The sequence below is a fragment of the Bos javanicus genome, chromosome 18, assembly GCF_032452875.1.
Source record: "Bos javanicus breed banteng chromosome 18, ARS-OSU_banteng_1.0, whole genome shotgun sequence".
Classification (NCBI taxonomy): domain Eukaryota; kingdom Metazoa; phylum Chordata; class Mammalia; order Artiodactyla; family Bovidae; genus Bos; species Bos javanicus.
In genome coordinates this window covers 46,192,816-46,213,041 of record NC_083885.1, presented here as the reverse complement: position 1 = coordinate 46,213,041, position 20,226 = coordinate 46,192,816, and the positions used below count along the sequence as shown (strand labels likewise).

The window sequence follows — 20,226 nt, the reverse complement described above, 5'->3', positions numbered from 1 at the left end:
GAGGAATCTGTGTGTGTTAAAATTCACAGAACTGTATGTACATCTCCCTGAAAAAAATTCCTTTTTATAGTATGATTATTTTTTAAAAGAAAAAAATTAAGTTGTTTCTTTAAAAAATAATGCCTGGATGTCTGGCATGGGCAGAAAAGTAGAGTTCACCATTTACAGAGGTGGGATAGGCTGGGTGGTGGGGCCAGATCTGGGGGAGGAAGTGAAGGGTTCAGTTTTGTGCTGAGGTCCAGCCCCAGCTGATCCAGGGAGTTCGAAGCGGGGACGGCGTCGGCGAGGATCAGGATACAATAGCTTCAATTAGATATTAATTAGAGATGTAAAGAGTAATAGAATGAGGATAGCTCAGTAGGAAAATTCAGTGGAGAAAAGAGGCTGAGTAGCTTGGTTTACGCGGGAGACCAATAAAACTTCAAGACAAGAAGTTTGCACCACTTACGTAGGCCGCAGGCGTCCTTCTGTTCTCCCAAAGGAGAGGAGACACTGAGGCCTCCCCAGTCGGATCTTAGAAGCCCAGGCATAATTAGTCAGCTTGGTGGGTTCCACGCTCCAGATGGAGACTCAGCCAGAGTTTGAGAGAGAGAGAGACATGGGGAGACCAGTATTTTGAGAAACTGATCCCAATTCTTTATTTTCCACGGTCTACTTTTATACACTGAGATGTTATGCAAAAGTCACGCGGGGTCAGCAGTCCTGAATTTTTATCAAAGTCAGGTGCTTCATACAAATGTGTACAGAAGTCTTAGGGGTGTTACATCATCTTCTGGCCAGGGGGCCTGCTGACGATTTATGACCCTCTCCTTGTGACAATGGTCAGTCAACCAGGACACTTATTTCTCCAGGGGTGATTATTCTTAAAAAAGACTCCACCTTCCGAAGGTACCAGATAAAGTTACATTCCTATAGGGTGAGGGTGTAGTGGGTTTTAATTAAGGAAAGAATTTACTTAGCCTAAGGTGTAACATGATTAATATCAAAGGTTAATACTTATTTCTTCTATATATTCATTAATGTGTTTAAGGGCAGGGGATGTGGAGACTTAGCAACAAACATTGGCTCAACAAATGAAAAACCCTTCACCAATACAATTTCTAATCAGCCCACTATACTTACACTGATGGTTTTCTAGCTTTTCTAAGGAACCCGTTTTTAGAAGGTTTAAAGCATCTCATGCTTCTCACGGTTGGGAGGCTGTGAGCAATCACATGTGGCCAGACAAGCCTGTCAGGGAGGCTAGAGAACCTTCAGAGGAGTTTGTAGGTTAAAACACTCTTGTCACACCCAGGAGTTTTTATTAACTGGAGCTCTAAGTTAACTCCTTCTCTGAAAGAGGTGGTGGGGGACAGCCCCCCGTAAAGTCAGAAGTGTAGGTGAGAGCACAAAGTAGTAAAGTAGGCAGGCTCTGGTTATGGGTGTAGATGCTTGAGGATTTCCAGGGGGACTCCTGAGGCTCAATCCCGCCTTTGTGTATGTCGAGCCTCCTTCCTCATGACCTTTGCCTCGGGCGGAGTGCCTCACGCTGGCCCCCAACAGTTTTGGACTTGTGAAGTGGGGATGCTCCCTGGACACAGTTGGGTACACAGGAGTCTGGGGCTGGAGATTTGGGAGTCAGCAATGATTAACACGGTGATGAACTAGAACACCTGGGTAGAGGCTCTAGAGCAAGGGCAAAAGGGGAGAGCCTTCCAGAACAATGTTTTCGGGAGAGTGATGGCAGGAAGAGGAGCTGGGGTCGAGATGGAGGGATCCGGGGATGGTGGGGTATTAGGATCGCATCTCCTCTGCCTGACTGTGTCCTCCAGGGGCCTTCCCTGGGAGAAGGGCTGGTGGTGTGAACAGGAACTTCTAAATGAGGATGAGGGGCTGGTAAGAATGATTTTAGAAAGTCAGTGGTGGTCTTTGTGGTGTTCTGCCCTCAGATCTAGGCAAAATTCTCTCTGAGCGGAGCTTCCTCCTGCTTTCCTCCCTACCCGTCCATCCCCAACATTCTCTGCAGCAGAGGCCACGGACTGGAAGCCCAGGAGCCAGGCCACCACCCTCAGATCTGTTTTGTTTTCACCACACACAATCCTTTCACATTTTGAATTGGTTATCAGCTTAAAAGAATATATAATTTCAGAAACAGCAATTTTTTTTTTTTTTAACTTGGCTGTGTTGGGTCTTAGTTGCAGCACTTGGGATCACAGGCTCTCTAGTTGTGGTGGGCAGACTTAGTTGCTCCAAGTCATGTGGGATCTTAATTCCCCAACCAGGGATCGAACCCATATCTCCTGCATTACAAGGTGGATCTTAACCACTGGACCACCAGGGAAGCCCTCAAAACAGCAATTTAAATAGCTGTATTTCCAACTTGAAAAATTGGAAGGTATGGCAGCATGGAGCCCACTGCCCTGCATGATAACTAGACAGGAATTGAGTTCAGATGAGCCATGCACTGTCCACTCGGCCATAGTCCCTACTACTCCCTATGGTGGTGACTCACTAGGGAAGATCCTGATGTTGGGAAAGATTGAGGGCAGGAGGAGAAGGGGGAGAGAGAATGAGATGGTTGGATGGCATCATCAACTCAATGGACATGAGTGTGAGCAAACTCCAGGAGATAGTGAAGGGCAGGGAAGTCTGGAGTGCTGCAGTCCATGGGGTTACAAAGAATCGGACACAACTGAGCAACAGAACAACACTCCCTATGGATGTCCAGTACCAAGAGCTTGGTTGCTATTTATCACTGTTTTGGGCCATGGTTTCTGCCCTTTTGTGTAACTTCGGTGGTTCCACAGCTGTCCCAATTTCTGCAGAGTGATCCAGCAAAAGCAGAGACTTGCTTGGATTATTGAAACTTGGGAGGATTTTCTCTACAATGGTGAAAGTGAAAGTTGCTCAGTTGTGTCCAACTCTTTGCAACCCCATGGACTGTAGTCTGTGGAATTCTCCAGGTCAGAATACTTAAGTGGGTAGCCTTTCCCTTCTCCAGGGCACCTTCCCAACCCAGGGGTAGAACCCAGATCTTCTGCATTGCAGGCAGATGCTTTACCAGCTGAGCCACACAATGGTATGTACAACCAATCAAATGCACCTGAGGTGAGGTGTCACATTTTTAGTCAACTGTTTTTGATTGAAGCTTAATTTGCATATTAGCCATTTTTTAAAATATTCATTTATTTATTTGTCTGCATCGGCTCTTAGTTGTGGCACATGGCATCTTTGTTGCATCATGTGGGATCTTTTGTTGCAGCCCATGGACTCCAGTTGTGGCGCCCTGGCTTTGGAGCACACGGGCTCAGTAGTTACTGTGTGCAGGCTTAGTTACTCCTCAGTATGTGAGATCTCAGATCCCAACCAGGGATTGAACCTAAGTTCCCTGCATTGCAAGGTGGATTCCTAACCACTGGAGCACCAAGAAAGTCCCAGTAGTCATTTTAATCAAAGAGTTCACTAAGTTTTGATAGATCTGTGTAACTCCCACCCAAATCAAGTTATAGAGCATTTCCAACACCATAAAATGTCCCTCTGGTGTCCTCTCAGCACATCCCCTCCCAGTCTCATCCCCAGTCCCTGACAACCACTGATGTTTTTTGTCACTTAAAGGGGTTCTGGTACCAATTCCAAGCTGGGGTGTCATTTCCTCTGCACCACCAAGCCACTCTCCCAATACCTGCTGAGTGTCCTACAATTCAACTCAATTCTGACCCCATCTACCCAGAGGTAGTGGGTCACTTCCACACCCACTCCCAGCACACCACTTTGTCCAACTCTCCATGTGTTCACCAACCCAGAAGCTCTCCAAAGTCCATCCCTTTGGGTTTTTATGGAGGCTTCCATAGGCATAATTGATTAAATCTTTGACCATAGGTGACTGATTCAACCCCCAGCCTCCCTCTAGTCCCTGGAGGTCAGCAGGGGTAGAACAGAAAGTTTCAATCCTCCAATCACATAGTTGGTTCCACGCGCAGTCAGCCCTCATCCTTCGAAAGTCACGTTATTAGCATAACGAAAGATAGCTTTATTGCTCTCGTCACTTAGGAAATTCTAAGGATTTTAAGAAGTCAGTACCAGAAATGGGAGTGAAGACCAAATATGTATTCATTATAAATCACAGTGTCACAGTCAGAGGTTATCCTGTTACCTAAGTGACCAGCTGGTTATTTTTTACTGCCAAGTAGTATTCCATTGCATGGCTACATCACAGTTTTAAAATCCATTCTCTTTTGATGGACACCTGGGCTGCATCCAATTTGGGGCTATTATGAATTAAAGTTGCCCTGAATATTTGCATGCAGTCTTTGTTTGGACAGGATGCTCTCATCTTCTCGAGTAATAGCTGGGAGGACACCACTGCTCATAACCTCAGAAGTCTTGCCTCCAAACCCCTCCTGTGTTTCTTGTCTCACAGAGCTGAGCGATTCCTCACCAGGTTGGTCGGCTTGCCATCTGCGTGCAGCAGCAGGAGCTTGCTGGCCTGTTTGTTCGGTTCACTCTGCAGTGAGCTTTTCTGCTTACATCTTTTTCTGGCTGACCTCTTAATTTACAGCAAATAATCTGATTGTTTTCCAAAGGATAAGCAAACAAGGAGTTATTTCAGTGGAGGCTTAGGAAGAGAGGGTTGTGCTCTAAGCAAAGAGAACCACTAGAAAACAATTATTAGAAAGGGGGAGGGGACAAGGGAATCGGTGAACCGCAAGCCCATGATTGCATATCAATTACAAGTAAATTATGCATCCAGGAACACATATCCTCATCTTCATATGGGCAGAGTATGTGTGATGGTGACTTTATGGACACAAAGACTGCATAGCTCGCCTGTTTCCAAGAACACACGCAAGGCCAAATACCCTTCTCTAGGGCAGCATCCATCATGATCTCCACCCCGCTCATTCAACCCTGTCTTGTTTTCACTGCAACCAAGATTCCATGTTGGAGAACAGTGTGGAGGTTCCTTAAGAAACTAAAAATAGAGCTACCATTTAATCCAGCAATCCCACTCCTGGATATATATCCAGAGGAAAACATGGTTTGAAAGGGTACATGAACCCCAATACTCATTGTAGCACTATTTACAATAGCCAAGATATGGAAGCAACCTAAATGTCCCTTGACAGAGGAATGGATAAAGATGATGTGGCACATATATACAATAGAATATTACTCAACCATGAAAAAGAATGAAATAATGCCTTTTGCAGCAACATGGATCGACCTAGAGATTGTCATACTGAGTGAAGTGAGTCAGATAGAGGAGAAATACTGCATGACATCACTTATATGTGGAATCTAAAAAAAAAATACAAATGCACTTATCTACAGAGCAAATAGAGTTACAGATGTAGAAAACAAACTTATGGTTACTGTAATTAAGAGATAGGGACAAACTGGGAAATTGGGATGGACATATACATACTACTATAAAATGGGCTTTCCAGGTGGCTCAGTGGTAAAGAATCCTGCTGTCAAGCAGGAGACATGGGTTCTATCCCTGGTTGGGAAGATCCCCTGGAGAAGGAAATAGCAACCCATTCAGGCATTCTTGCCTGGGAAATCCCATGGACTACGAAGCCTGGAGGGCTATAGTCCATGGGGTCGCAAAAGAGTCAGACATGACTTAGCAACTAAACAATAACAACAAATATACAAAAATAGATAACTAATAAGAACCTACTGTATAGCACAGGGAGCTCTACTTAATACTTTGTAATGACCTACCTAGGGAAAGAATCTTTCAAAAGAGTTGATATATGTGTATGTATAACTGATTCACTTTGTTGTACAGCAGAAACCAACACAACATTGTTAGTATATCAACTATACTCCAATATATATATTTTTAAAATCCCATAATAAGCTTGGGGAATTTCATCAATAAAAGGAGGAGAGCTTGCAGTTGAGACTGTCAGTCAGATAATATTCAACCTTAGAAAGTGTCCATCTTTGTCAAAGTTTTGTTCTTTGTCTTATAGTGCTGGGTCCATGCAGCCCTAGTCAGCTCTCAAAAGCCCCTTTCTCAACAAGGGGGATCCCAATATCTTGATGCCAGAGCTACTGACTGGAACCATAAGAAATCTCCCCTGAGTCCACTCGTAATAGGTAGAATAAGCACTAAGATTTCATAGCTCCTACAAAGCAAACAGAGTTTAGAAATTCCAGAATCATAAAATAATTTAAAATAAGAGAAGACGTCATTGGATAGGTTCCAATAGGATATAGGATGCTTTGGGGTACAGGCTTATCCATTAGAGTTAAGATACATTTGGCTGCAAGTTAGAGAATATCTTGCCTATAACAAGTCAACCATAGGGTGTTTGGAGGTGGTGATCCCAGCTCAACAAGCTCAGCAAGGACCCAGGCTTGTTCAATCCTTCTTCTCTGCCACCTTTATTCTCTGCCACCACTTATTACATTTGTTCTTCAAGTATGTGGTCTTATGGCCCCCAAATGGCTGCTGTAGCTCCAAGTATCACATCTTCACATAAAAGCTTCCAAATCAGGAAGGGAGAGGGCTGTTCCTCACACATCTATCTCCTTTAATAAGGAGGAAAGTCTTTCCCAGAGACCTTCAGTAGACTTCTTACCATTTTTTGGCTCAAAATGGGTCATGTGTCCATCCTGAGACCAGTCACCCATAAAAGGGAACAAGATTGTCATGACTAGTTTCAACTGCGATTCACCCCCTGGGCTGGGGGATCTGCAACAGGGGATGACTAATTTAGTTTTCTCACTGTACCCTTCTAGTCTGCATTCAGTGAAATCACTCTTTTCCAAAAATATTTCTAATACCCCATTTCCTGTTTTGTAACATTTCCTCTCCCCTAGTTCCACGCCTCCATGGGAGTCAACTCCATGGCCCTTCCCACTTCCAACAGTGTTTATCAGATTTCATTCCTTCTAGCCCATTCTTTTTCTGGTATGTGATCCTTTTCTCAGAACATGGACCACCATCCTGATGCCTTGATCTCCCTCCATATGGTTTTTCAGAACTGGCCTTAAAGGGAAGTCAGAAGGTTTCCCACTTCTCTTTGCAGTTTTAGGGGCCACAACTACCTGTATTTCTTGGGCCTTTTTTTTTTCCAACCTGAGGTATCATATCAGAGATAGGAAGGTAAAAATTGAGCACTCTCTCACACTATTTCACTCTATTTGTTCCCCCACCAAGACTCTGCCTTCCACCTCTGATTCTCCCTCCCAGAATCAATGGCCTGACTCTTCTTCCACGCCACTTTCTACTTTTTATTGCTGCTCTGCTTCTTCCTTTTGGGTGATTCTTGCAACTAATTTTGCAGACTCCCAGGCTTCTTACTCCTACTCTCCCTCCCCAATCTGTTCTTCACCTCCCACCTCCTTGCTCCCCCAAACACAATCGGGTCTAGTTTTTGCCCCATCCCAGGGTTCAGGTGAAGCAGACTTACCTCTCCTGCTTTGCATCACAGCTTCCCCGGTCCCACCGGGCACAGACACACAGCGGGAGGCTACTTGCTGAACTGTCCACAGGCTCTGGTCACAGGTGATATATTCAACTCAGCGAAAGGCCTAGCTTCCTCCCTGCTCCCTGTCTGGCCCTCTGCCCTCCTCTGACTGACACAGGTTCATGGACAGTCTGAGCTGCAGTGGTTTCACCACTCGCTGCCTTCAGTCAGGCCACAGTGAAGCATCTTTGCCAGTTTCCTAATGACTTCTTCGGTGGCTTCCCTAGATTTCTGGTTACATTTGGCTATTTAAAGCTCCCAGCCTCCTCCCATTCCCCTATGAGCTGACACTTGGGAACCTATGACTAAGATGAGTCAAGCCTACTCTTCCTTTCATCCTTCTGGGTTGCACTGCCCCAGGTTTTTCTGGGGGTAGGGGGAGGGTGATCTTTCCTTCTAGGAAGGAAAGTTTCCTACTCTCATGGCTATCATTGACTCCCTTTTGTAAGCCTTTAAGAACTTGTTTTGTTAATTAACAAAATTTTACTGCTAAGAAATCTAATTCTTAAAATCACAGACTGGGAATTCACTGGCAGTCCAGTGGTCAGGATTCTGTGCTTTCACTGCTGGGGCCCAGGTTCAATCCCTGGTCAGGGAACTAAGATTCAGCAAACAGTGTAGCATGGCCAAAAAAAAAAAAATTATAAATAAATAAATAAATAAAATTAAAATCACAGACTGTCAGACACATGGCTGTTTGAAATCCCCTCAGTGAGAATGGAACATTCCACTGCTGCCTAGAGGCACTGGGCAAGAGCCTGTGACACAGAGAAGCAGCCTGGCTTTTCAGCCTCCAGAGTGTCATATGAATTTTCAGACACAAAATTCCACCTTTATCTTTATTTTGTGTTTTCCAGAGAAATAACACCCTGGGTCTGCTTCTTGGCGCAGCCCTGAAATTAACCTCTTTCCACCCAGGCCTGCTGTGCTTTGAGCCTATCAAATATGGTGTCATCAAAACATCACCTAAAGGTCACCCTCATCCCAAACCTCTAAGAACCCAGTCTCTTCATTTGCGAGATACCCCACGCTTCCTCTGGAGTGTGTGTGGTCTCCTTTGCTCCAGCAAGATAATGAAACTAACTTTGTTGGGCTGATGCATGAGACAGGCTTTCTCACTCTGTGCGTGATAAGACCTGCGCTCCAGCTCATGTGTTCTCCACAGGGGCAACAATGGTTCCCAAAGACATGAAAATGTAGTTCTGGGGGAACCAAAAAGTCTTATAGTGGTTTATGGTCTTCTAAAGGGCTACACACATAGACAAATACAGAGTATGTCTGTTGTATTAAAATGCCATGGGGTGGGGGGTTCTTCCCTGGTGATCCAGTGGTATAAAATCCCCCTTGCAAGGTAAGTGGGTTCAACCCGGATCAGGAAGCTAAGATCCTACATGCTGTGAGGCAACTAAGCCCACACACCACAACTGCTGAGGCCACGCAACCCACCAAGGATTCCACGTGCCACATCTGAGACCCGAGGCAGCCAAATAAGTTGTAAAAATTCTAAAAAATAATCATAAGAATTCATGGGCAGGGAAGGGAAGGTACTGAGTAGGAGGAAAATACCCAGAAAAGGTTCCTTGAGGGAACAGTGGCACAGAAGTTTGAGAAACAGTGCTTTAGCTTTCATGCATTGGAGAAGGAAATGGCAACCCACTCCAGTATTCTTGCCTGGAGAACCCCAGGGACGCGGGAGCCTGGTGGGCTGCCGTCTATGGGGTCGCACAGAGTCGGACACGACTGAAGCGACTTAGCAGCAGCAGCTGATATTGACTAGCTTTGGGTGCTTGCTCCGAGTCAGGTGCCCAGTTGCTCTCTTTTGCAACTGGAATTGAGTTCTCAGAGCTCGGTCTTTTACCTCTTGCAGCACCCGGAGAACTGCCCCCTCCCCGCCCCTGTGCCTGCCATGTCCTCACCCACCAGAACCTCACACCTGCGGGCTCTACCGAGCGGGAAGAGTGCGTGATGCGCCGTCACGCACACGCATGCGCCCACGCCATCTCTCCACACGTCTCTCTCCCCTGCTTTGAAGACCACAGGACAGCATCCCCAAACCCACCCTCTACTGCCTGAGCACCCCTCTCCCTCGACTCCAAGAGATGTGGAAACACTTTCACTCTACCTTCACCACCACCCAGCCTCTGATGACTTTTCATCCTCCCCGCCCCTCAGTTTATACAGACTGGGGTGGGGGTGGTGCTGGGTAATGCTCGGCCAGCTAAGCTGCCTCTTCTTCCTCAGTGTAAACTCTGAGGGAGGAGTCAGATTCCTGTTCTCCACGGTTCTCTCTGGAATGCTGGGTTTCCAACTCCTTTTTGTTCTCAGACTTGGGTCCTCGCTACCAGCCCTGGAGTTGCAGGATTCCACGTCACCTTTGTGCCCTTTCCGAAGCATGTACACCCATGTGTCCATGAAGGCCTGAGTGCCTTGGGACAGACAGATGAACCATGGGACAGAAGGACAGCTCATACCTTCATCTCTACACGGAGATGATGTCTCTCTCCCTTCACCTGAGACTCAACCCCCACCCACAGGCAGTCCTCATTCCCCAGTGACCCTGGAAGAAAGCAGATTCTAAAGACATTAGTAAAGGGCTTCTCAGGTGGCTCAGTAGTAAAGAACCGGCCTGCCAGTGCAGGAGGCGCGGGTTCGATCCCTGAGTCCAGAAGATCCCCTAGAGAAGGAAATGGCCACCCACTCCAGTATTCCTGTTGGGAAATCCCATGGGCAGAGGAGCCTGGCAGGCTACAGTCCATGGGGTCTCAAAAGAGTGGGACATGACTCAGCAACTACACAGCAACAACAAAGACAGTAGTACTGAAATCCCTAAAGTTCCGAGCCCACGCATCTACATGCAATACGGACACGATAAATAATTTTAAGCTCAATCTGACTGAGTGTCAACAGTGCCAGCATTTCTCTGGTTGCTTTGTGGGACCAGGGGGAGGCCCTGACCAACTCTTTCTCAGGTATCACCCACCCCTCTCTGGAAAACAAAAAGTTACTACATGATCACAGTTTGATAAAAATAGCTCTTAAGAACACACATTTGTCTTTTCGGTAACCTGAAGTCAACATGCTGACTAATTCTCTTATTTTTTTCAAGGAGGTTTCTTTACTGGGAAGAGGATGTATGATCACAGATAGTCCATCTGCTTTGCATCCAGTTCTGTTTCTCCTCCTGATCTGTTTACATTTGTCCCAGTCAGTCTGCCTTGGCTGACTCTGGAAGTCTAACTGGGGCCTGCTTACCAATGACACACAGCTAGTGGCAGAGTGGCTCAGGGACCTGGGTTTTGGAGTCAGCTAATTTCAGCTTCCAGTCCTGCTTCAACCGCCTGTGGGCTATGGGGTCTCAGGTAAGAGATTTCACTTCTCTGGGCCCAGTCTCTCACCTGTAAAACGGGAAGAGTAATAGTACCTGCCTCACAGTGACTGAGAAGATTGAAGAAGACAGTGTCAGGCCAAGCTCTTAAGATAGGTTAGTTATTGTTCTTATTCTTCCAACTCCAGTCCTCTCTCAGCATCTAAGCATCTTCTTGTTCATCCCTTTTCTTTCAGAGTCTCGGTATTTTATCCTTCCATCCATCAATTTCACCTAAGATACACTCACATACACCAATCACATGGACCATTAAAAAAAAAAAAAAACAGGTTAAGAAAAAAAAAATTCTCTTTTGCTTGCCACAAAATTTATTTAGGTAATGTTTCTTTGCCATTTTTCATAAATGTCCCTGAAGATCTGAAATTATTGAGCAGTGGAAACTTTCTGGAAAATCCACATGTGACAGCAGGGTGCTCCCTCCCACCTGGAGTCCTGTGTCCCTACCCCCACCAGCTTTGTCAGTAGTTCTGAAGGACATTCTTCCCGTCTTCTGTCCCAAGTCACTGGGCAGCTCCCTGGGCCCCTGAACACTGCTCTCAGCTCCTCTTCTACCTTCAGCAAAGTTCAGGAGCTGGCCTGCTGCCATGGGAAGCTCCTTTTTTCTCCATAGCTCTTCCTCACCTTGACCACTTCCTGGGCACGTCAGGGGATGGGAAGGGAGGGGAGTGTGTGATGAGATCAAGAGCTGGGCTTCTGTGGGCACATCCTGAGGAAGGCGGGGTGCCTGCTCTGCCCTGGATGGTGCCAGTCCCCAGTCTGCCTCTCCAGGGTCCTGCCTGACTTGAGCTTGGAGCTGCCCTAGGGATGATCCCCCTTGCAGCCGAGTCCACCTGCCACCAGCTCCAGAGCACCCACCTAGAGTCCGCTAGCTGGCCTCTATGTTGAACAGCTCCTGAGGTGGCCCCTCTCCCTCACTCTTCTGCGAGGTCACACCATTCTCCTGCCGCCAAGGGCCCCAGGACCCAGTCAGCCGCCCCAGCAATCCCTGGAAGTCGGCTTGGAACCCAGATGATGAGAAATAGTAGACAAGGGGGTCGACGCAGGAATTCAGGGTGCTGAGGAGCAGCACATAACTTCTCCACGTGGGGCTTTTACCCTGGATGTAGCCCACGATGTGGGACATGTTGTAGGGCCCGAAGCAGACGAGGAAGTTGAGCAATGTGGCGGCCGCCAGCCCTGCCACCCTCTTCCGACGGCGATGGCTAGCTCCCCTCCCGAGTATGCAGACCAGGCGGCTGTAGCAGTAGCTGCTGATGAACAGGGGCACCCCAAAGAGGACCACTGCCATCTCTAGCCGGACGGGCAGGAGAAGGGCCAGCTGATCCTCCCGGAACTCCAGGTAGCAGGTCCCATTGATACCCTGGCTGGGGGAGGAGTTCCCCGAGAATTCAATCACGTAGACCACGCTGCAGTGAGCAGCGGCCAGGAGCCAGCAGGCCCCACTGACCAGGCCAGCCTGCCCTGGCCTCGGCCGAGTCTTGTACCAAAGCGGGTAGGCCACGCTCAGGAAGCGCTCTGTGCTCACGGCTGCCAGGAAGAGGGACGTGAGATAGATGGTGGTGAAGAAGAGGAACCTGGAGAAGGGGCAGAAGACGAAGGGCAGAGACCAGTGCATGGCACTGGCCGCCTCCACCATGCGGAACGGCAGGAAGAGCAACAGGACCAGATCCGAGAGGGTGAGGTTTAGCAAGAGCACGTCCACGGCCAGCGGGCGGCGCCGCAGCTTGCCCACGAAGATCACCAGGGCCATCAGGTTGAGGGGGAGCCCCACGAGGAAGGTGAAGAGGTACACGGAGAAGAAGAGCCAGTGATTGCCGAGGAAGAAGGAGTGGTCTGGGTTGGTCATGGCCACTAGTGAGAGAGAGAGAGAGAGAGACAGAGATGGCAGCACAGGTGGGGGTCTCGCACCATCAGCTTCCCAGCTGTCGGCCAGGAACACCCCCACCCCCATTCCCTCACGCTTTCCGCAGCAGGGACCGCCTGCCTCTCTTCCTGGTCACACCCGGTCTCCTGCCCCTTTCCTGTCCCTTTCTTCCTGGTCGCCTCCTGTCTCCTGTTCCCTCTCCCTGAGCGCCAAGGTGCCCTCCACAGAGCCCCTAAGGACCCCGTGCTCACCTGCTGCTTTGAGAACCTGAGGGCTCTGCTGCTCAACACCTTGCCGGCTCCTCCAGATCAAGTCCGGTGAGCTATTATCTGGCAGAAGTGATAAAAACCTGGCAGTGCCCATGACGTCACTCGCTGGAGAGCAACGGCACAAAAGATGCCTTTAGCTCCGTTAGCAGCGCCGCCGGGCCAGTATGCAAAATGAGGAGCAAATTCCACGACTGCCTGCATGCCTTGCTCCTCGGCGGCCTCACAGGGGATGTGCAGACTTTGTCTTCTCTCTGATCCTCCACTTGAATTTTATCTGCTCCTCTAGAATGGCACTCCTCCAGTTTGCCTTGTAAGGGCAGGAAGTGTGACACAGTCATGCAGAGCCTGGGCTCTGGATCCAGGCTGGGGTTCAATGCTAGCCCTGTCACTTGCTAGCTTAGTGATTTGCGGCCAGTGACTTAAGCCCTCTGTGCCTCTGCTTTCTCATCCATAGAACAGGATCATCAGAATACCAGTCTCATAGGTTTATTGTGTAAAGTGTTAGTTAATAACCTGTCAAAGGCTAAGTTAAGTGTGGTGAGCACTGAACAGATGTCAGTTGCCCTCACCCCACTTCCTGCGGTGGGCTTGTCTCTGGGCTGATAGTAATATTAATTTTAGTGGCAATGATGGTAACAACTACCTTTTAGGGGGCCACATAATCCATAGCAGGGGCTTCCCTGGTGGCTCAGTGGTAAAGAATCCGCCTGCCAAGCAGGAGATGCGGGTTTGATCCCTGAGTAGGGAAGATCCCCTGGAGAAGGGAATGGCAGCCCACTCCTGTATTCTTCCCTGGAGAATCCCCATGGACAGAGGAGCCTGGTGGGCCACAGTCCATGGGGTCACCAATAGTTGGACACAGCTAAGTGACTGACACTAACTATTGACTTAAGAGAAATGAAAACATATATCCACACAGAGACTTGCTCATAAATGTTCATAAGAATATTAGTCATAATAACCAAAAAGTGGAAACATTACCTGGTGTCCATCAGCTAGTGAATGGATAAACCATGTGACGTAGCCAGACAGTGGAATACTATTTGGCAACAAAAAGGAATGAAATACCCATGCATACATGGATGCACCTAAAAACATTGTGCTGGGTGAAACAAGCCAGACATAGAAGACTATGTATGTTTCCATTTTTATGAAATGCCCAGAGTAGGCAAATCTGTAGAGACAGAAAGTAGATGACTGGTTGCCTGGGGACTGAGAGTGGAAGTGGGTTAACTGTAAGTGAGCATGAGAGTTATTCCATTTTTATCAAAAAATGTCCTAGATTGCTTGATAGGGATAGTTGCACCCCTTGGTAAATGTACTAAAAATCAGGATGGTACACTTGAAATGGGTGCATTTTATGATATGTAAATTTTATCTCAAATAAGCTGTTAGAAATCGGGCAGAAAACCAAACAAAGTTTTTGCTGTTGTGGGGCTTACATGTGGTGGGAAGGGGTGTCCTTGAGAGGGACTGAGTAGGGGACAATAATAAAGACACAAATAATACAGAGGCCGAGAGCCCCCAGAGGAAATGGTGCAAGCACAGGGAATAGGGGTGCACAGGTGGGCCTTCTGGGGCCACTGGGAGCAGGTTCATGGCACAAGGGGCGAGAGTAACCAGAGGATGCTGGGGGCAGGCTCTGCAGGGCTGCAGGGAGGAGCTGAAATCTCCCCTAAGTGGAAGGGGCACAAGTAACCAGAAGAGGTGGCCCAGCAGCAGCAGGTGCTCTGGTGCGGTGGGAGGGAGCATAGCTGTTGCTTTACGGGAGGGGTCATCTGTGCTGGAGTGCAGGCTTTGACCAAGATTCTCTGGTGTCCCCACTGCACAGAGAGCAAACTTGTTTCTGGCTTCAGTGGAGCCTCTGGCCAGTGACTTCACTTCTCTGGCCTGTTTCCGTATTTGTTTATTATTGCTGTTGTTTAGTCGCTAAGTCATGTCGAACTCTGCAACCTCATGGACTGTAGCCCACCAGGCTGCTCTGTCCATGGGATTGTCCAGGAAAGAACACTGGAGTGGGTTGCCATTGCCTACTCTCATGGGGTTTTCCCAACCCAGGGATTATACCTGCGTCTCCTGCATTGGCATGCAGATTCTTTACCACTGAGCCACCAGGAAAGCCCTCCATCTTTATAACAGGGGTAATAAAACTGTCTTTGGAGGGCTGTTACAAGCATTCACTCACTCAGCAAATATTTACTGCAAGCCTACTACGTGCTTGGCTCTCTTCTAATTGCTGGGGTTATATCAGCAAACGAAACAAGGAAAATTCTTGCCCTTGTAGACATTTGTTTTTCTTGGCCACACCATGCAGCATACAAGATCTTAGTTCCCTGACCAGGGAATCCAACGCATTCCCCTTGCAGTGGAAGCACAGAGTCTTAACCTCTGGACAACCATTAAGGAAGTTCCCCCTTGTAGACATTCAAGCATGAAAACTTGTGTAATCCACAAGTGCAAGTCAGGCACGCAGCTACCAGTTTTTTTGCTTCTATGTGTTCATGTCTTTGTCATCATTAGAGGAATAAGTCTGCTTCCTACACCTCATCTCAGAGCAGACGCCCACGTGTGTGTCTCTCTCGGCCGCTGTCGTCTGCCTACTCTCTCTTGGGTTCAGGGTGTTACCACTCACCTTCACAAAAGGGACCACAAAGAGAGGCATTAACCCCGATACCCCTAAGTTTTCTAGATGTCCCCTGACCTTTTGGGGTCCTCCTGGAAGCATCACATCTTATGTCCACTGCTCCATTGCTGTAAGGCCTTGGGCAAATTTCTTAATCCCGAGAAATGAAGATGATGGTCATACTTGGTTCCAGGACCATGGCAAACTCATGCAGCGCCTTAGTGCAAATTAGGAAAAGGCACTCCCTGCAGAGCACAGCCCTGCACCAGGGGGCGTGCACTGCCTGACAAAGTGGGTAGCGGCTTTGTTCAAATTAGAGTAAGTCACTCCTTCTCCTGGGTGGGAGCAGCCCCACACCAGGCACGTGGCTTGGTGAGCAAAGCGCAGTCTAGAGCTCAGTCAGCGTTTGCCCCTTTGCCTGACTCCCTTGTGCAGTGAGCTGCCTGCTCATCTGTACAGCAGCTGCACGGCTAAATCAAAGGATTGTGGGAGGATGAAATGAGACAACGCTTGCAAAACTCTTAACGTGGTGACTGTCATGTATGTTTGTTTGCGACTATTTCTGGTGCTGCTAGTATTTTCCCTTCCCCCTGCCCAAGCATCTGTTGCCACCAGCTTCCTGTTCACAGTTCTAATGCTGCCCCCTTGTGAGCCCTATAGGGTATCACAGTGTCATGGTCTTGCCTCCTGCTGCTTCTTGAGAGATTTAAATGTACATTCCTAGGAAAAGATTTTGGAGTAACATCTCCCCAAGCATACCATCAGAGTGGCAGTGCCTCTGGCTTAGAAGCAAATATCCTTCCTCCTCCTCCACATGACTCGCTGGCAGTCGGGGCAGTCAAGATTCGAGGAGACGAGAGACAGGGGAGGTGGGAAGTCCTATGTGCCGGGGGCAGCTTACCTTCCTCCTGCCATCTGGCTCCAGGCCTCCATCCTTCTCTCTGACTGCAATCCTGTCTTCTTCTAGGCTCAGTTCTTCCCACAAGTGACTCCAGGGATGCTCCCAGGCGAGGCTGCCCCGCCGTTCCTTGAGAGTGGCCCTTGCCAGGAGCCTGGAGAAGCAGCCAGGCTCTCCTGCTCCCTGCCCCTTTCCCCCCAGCAATAGCTACTATTTCTGGGATGCTCCTGCTTTTGTTTTTGCCACACAGACTGTCCCCTGGCCAGGGTGGCCTCCCAAGTAGCCGGTCACCAAAGGGTTGAGCACCACGCTCCAAGCACCTGTGATGAGCCCCAGCTGCCGCCACTGGCCTCCAATGTCGGGGTGCAGGAAGCCAGCCACGTTGGAGGCGTTGTAGGGTCCTAAGCAGAGCAGCAATGTGAGCAGGGCCCCGCCAGCCACCCAGGCCACCTTTAGCTTCCGTCTGTGGCTCAGGCCCGAGTGGGCCAGTGCCCGGAGGCAGCCCACGTAGCAGAAGGCTGTGATGACCAGGGGCAGAAAGAAGAGCAGAAGCGAGAGGCTAAAGCGAGCCGGGCCTGCCGATGCTGGGTCCCAGGCCTCCAGGCAGACCGGAGAGCCATTGATTGGTGTGCTGATGCCCAAGGAGCTGGTGGAATTGTCCAGCCAGCCCCCCGGGGCCTCCAGCCCAAAGACCAGCCCCAGGTGACAGAGAACGATGGCCCATATGGCCACACACACGCCCCAGGAGTAGAGTGGCCTCCGGGCAGCTTGGTAGCCCAAGGGGAAGGCAGCTCCAAGGTAGCGGCCAACACTCAGGGCGGCCAGGAAGCCCCCTCCCGCATAGAGTGGAGCGAAGTGGACCAGGGCGAAGGCAGGACAGAGAGGGGCCGGCAGGGGCCAGGTGCCCCCAGCCAGGGCCTCCACTGCCTTCAGGGGCAGAGAAGTCGCCAGCAGGAGATCAGAGCAGCCCAGGTGGAGGGCATAGACCAAGCTGGGGGTGAGGCGCAGCCGGGCATGGGACACGGCGCCCGCGATGGCCAAGGTGTTGAGTGGAAAGCCCAGCACGAAGGCAGCCACATAGAGGGCGAAGGAGAGCTGTGGGGGCAGGTCCATGGGGCCCCTTGTGCGCCCCACTCACTCCCTGATCTCAGATCTCCTGGGACCGAGGAACGGGGGCTCCTGGAGTCACAGACTGGTCTCAGCACTGCTCAGGATGCGAGAAGCTGTCTAGTGAGATCAGTGGAGAGATGGATGCCCCATAGAGGGAGGTGGCAGGTTTTTAGCAGTCAAGCCTGGATTCAAGCAGGGACCGCTCGCTGTCAGCCCTCTGCTCTCTCTCTGCCACGTGCCCCCTTAAAATGGAGCACACGATCGCTGGCAACAGATGGGAGATGGAACACAGGTGGGCAGGTCCCAGAAGAGGCAAGACCTCCTGATTCTTGAGCCTCTGGGAAAACAAAGGGTGGAGAGAATTCAGAACCAGAGTGAAGCCCAAGAGGATGTTTTTCTCAAGAGAGGAATCTAGACTCCTGTGTTCATGCCCCTTTCCCAATTCCCTGTAAAGAGAGGGCTCTGCACCCCTATAGCAGGCAGTGTGGGTCAGGTGGCAACTCCCAGCTGAGGGAAGAAGTTGGGGTATGGGGAAGGTGAAGATTGTGGCCATGGGCAGGAGAAGAGGGTCGCCTGAGGAGAGTCCAGGGGTAAGCCAAGCCCCCTCAGTGTAAGGGAATGACTTTAGCTGACTTCAGGGGTTCCCCCTGAGCGGAGGCATCTGGGGATCTGGGCAATCATTCTTGCAGGGATCTGAGGAATCATTCTTATGGGGAGAGAAGCCATAGGAAGAGGGACTCACCTCCTGGTGCTGCCAGATGTCTGAGGCTCAGGAGTCCCCTGAGGGAGGGTGGCCAGGATGGGCAGTGAGCCGGAAGGGAGGGAAGGGCGGGGTGGCAGGGCCATTAGCCTGAAGCACTCACAGCCTGGATGAGCAGCTAATGGACCATCTCGGAAGGAGGTGAGGGTCCAAGGTGATGTGAACACAGGAAGGGGAGAGGTTAGAGGTGTGGGCTTTCGTTGGGTGGAGGGAGGTGTGCCTGGCCAGCACCTTTAAAGAGCAGGGTGGGTGGGGTACAACCAGAACACAGTTTTATTCCACCCTGCCCCCAACAGTTCAAACCTGCCCTGGGGGCTAAGTCTTCTCTGCTCTTGGATGAGCTCATGGGCAGGGCCAGACTCACTCTCAGAGACTAAAAAAGTCCCTCTGGTCACCATAGCACCTCCACTTGGCATGTAGTAGGTGGTAATGTGGGGTAATGAGATCATCATGCCTAGTTGGAGTTTCCCCTCTCCTCGAACCTGATAACAGGCCTCTCCTCTCCCCTCTGGCCTGATGACCGTGGTTGCTTTTTTCATATTTATATTTATTTTTTCTAAATTTATTTGGCTGTGCTGGATTTTAGTTACAGCATGCGGGATCTAGTTCCCTGGCCAGGGTTTGAACCTGGCTCCCCTGCATTGGGAGCACGGAGTCTTAGCCACTGGACCACGAGGAAAGTTCTGACGGTGGTTACTGACCCTCCCTGTGTCGGCAGGAGCAGGAGGAGGAGAGACCAGGAACAAGCAAAGTTGAGATGGACGGCACTGAAGTACCCGGGCAGTGGTCTGCCCTGCCCCTCTCTGAGCTGCACTGATGGCAGAGGGGATCCCTCCTTGGGGCACTTGTAGGGACGCTGGGTGGCCCCTTCATCTGGCTGCTTACCTTTCTCAGCCCCTGGGAACTCAGTCGTTCACCTCCCTGTTGGCGTCATCCTCCCTACGTGCCTGCTTAGTCATTTCAGTCGTGTCCGACTCTTCTCGACCCCATTGACTGTAGCCTGCCAGGCTCCTTTGTCCATGGGATTCTCCAGGCAAGAATACTGGAATGGGCTGCCATTCCCTTCTCCAGGGGAACTTCCTGACATGGAGATCGAACTCGCATCTCGCTGCATCTCCTGCATTGCAGATGGGCTCTTTTACCCACTGAGCCACCTGGGAAGCCCCATCCTCCCTAAGTGAGATTTAAATGGCCCCAGGCTGTCTCTGTGGTCCTGTTTCTCTGTCTCTGACACATAGCAGGTGTCTGTCTATCCATCTGTCTCTCTCCTGTGTGAGACTGACAATACAGCCTCTCTGGACTTCAGCTTTCTTGGGCATGTGTGTCAGTCACCAGGTCACTATGTCCTCCCCGAATTCCACGTCACCCAGAATAAGTTTCTCCGAGTGTCTCCCTGGAAATGCTTCCCATCAGGCTTCAAGTGCGGGTAGCGTGAGGTTCTCCGCAGATCCATAGCTCCCTCCAAAGAAATGGTCATATTTCCCTTTAAATCTCAGGTTCTCTGCCGCCTCCCTTCCAAGTCCTGCATTTGTCATCCAGCACCTCCCCTGGGATATAGAAGAACTCACCACCTGCTGTTTAGGGTTCTGTCTTTTGGAAACACTCAGAAACAGACAGGGCTGGGGAAAAAATCAACAAAAGTGCCATTTTAGCTGTTGTGATGAGTGCTTGGGAGATGAACAAAGCTGGGTGCCAAGGGAGACGGCGGGTCTTCAAGCTCTTCTCCACTGGCTCTCCCGCGTGGCAGGCCAGGTGTCTGCCAAGCATCACAGCCTCAGAGACTCCCTCGGTCCCTGCATCCTATGGGCCCTGCCTCTGCTCCCTCGGCCCCTGCACCCTATGGGCCCTGCCTCT

The 20,226-nt window shown here is 49.9% G+C and overlaps 2 protein-coding genes across 3 annotated transcripts; both read right to left on the bottom strand.

Annotated features, from left to right (window-relative positions):
* Nucleotides 1-10,142: 10,142 nt before the first annotated feature.
* Nucleotides 10,143-16,585, bottom strand: FFAR3 (free fatty acid receptor 3). 2 transcript variants are annotated; one of them, XM_061388000.1, is made up of 2 exons: nt 16,506-16,585; nt 10,143-12,699 (listed from the first exon to the last, which is right to left on the bottom strand). In XM_061388000.1, exon 2 carries the CDS (start codon nt 12,692-12,694, stop codon nt 11,714-11,716), a length of 981 nt encoding a protein of 326 aa, XP_061243984.1. In that variant the 5' UTR covers nt 12,695-12,699; nt 16,506-16,585; the 3' UTR covers nt 10,143-11,713. The 2 variants fall into 2 exon arrangements, with proteins under 2 accessions (XP_061243984.1, XP_061243983.1); XM_061387999.1 differs by lacking the exon at nt 16,506-16,585 and adding an exon at nt 12,964-16,495.
* A 107-nt stretch (nt 16,586-16,692) lies between these two features.
* On the bottom strand, nt 16,693-20,188 carry FFAR1 (free fatty acid receptor 1). Its single transcript, XM_061388001.1, has 3 exons — nt 19,941-20,188; nt 18,355-19,489; nt 16,693-17,949 (listed from the first exon to the last, which is right to left on the bottom strand). Exon 3 carries the CDS (start codon nt 17,613-17,615, stop codon nt 16,713-16,715), a length of 903 nt encoding a protein of 300 aa, XP_061243985.1. The 5' UTR covers nt 17,616-17,949; nt 18,355-19,489; nt 19,941-20,188; the 3' UTR covers nt 16,693-16,712.
* Nucleotides 20,189-20,226: the final 38 nt, after the last annotated feature.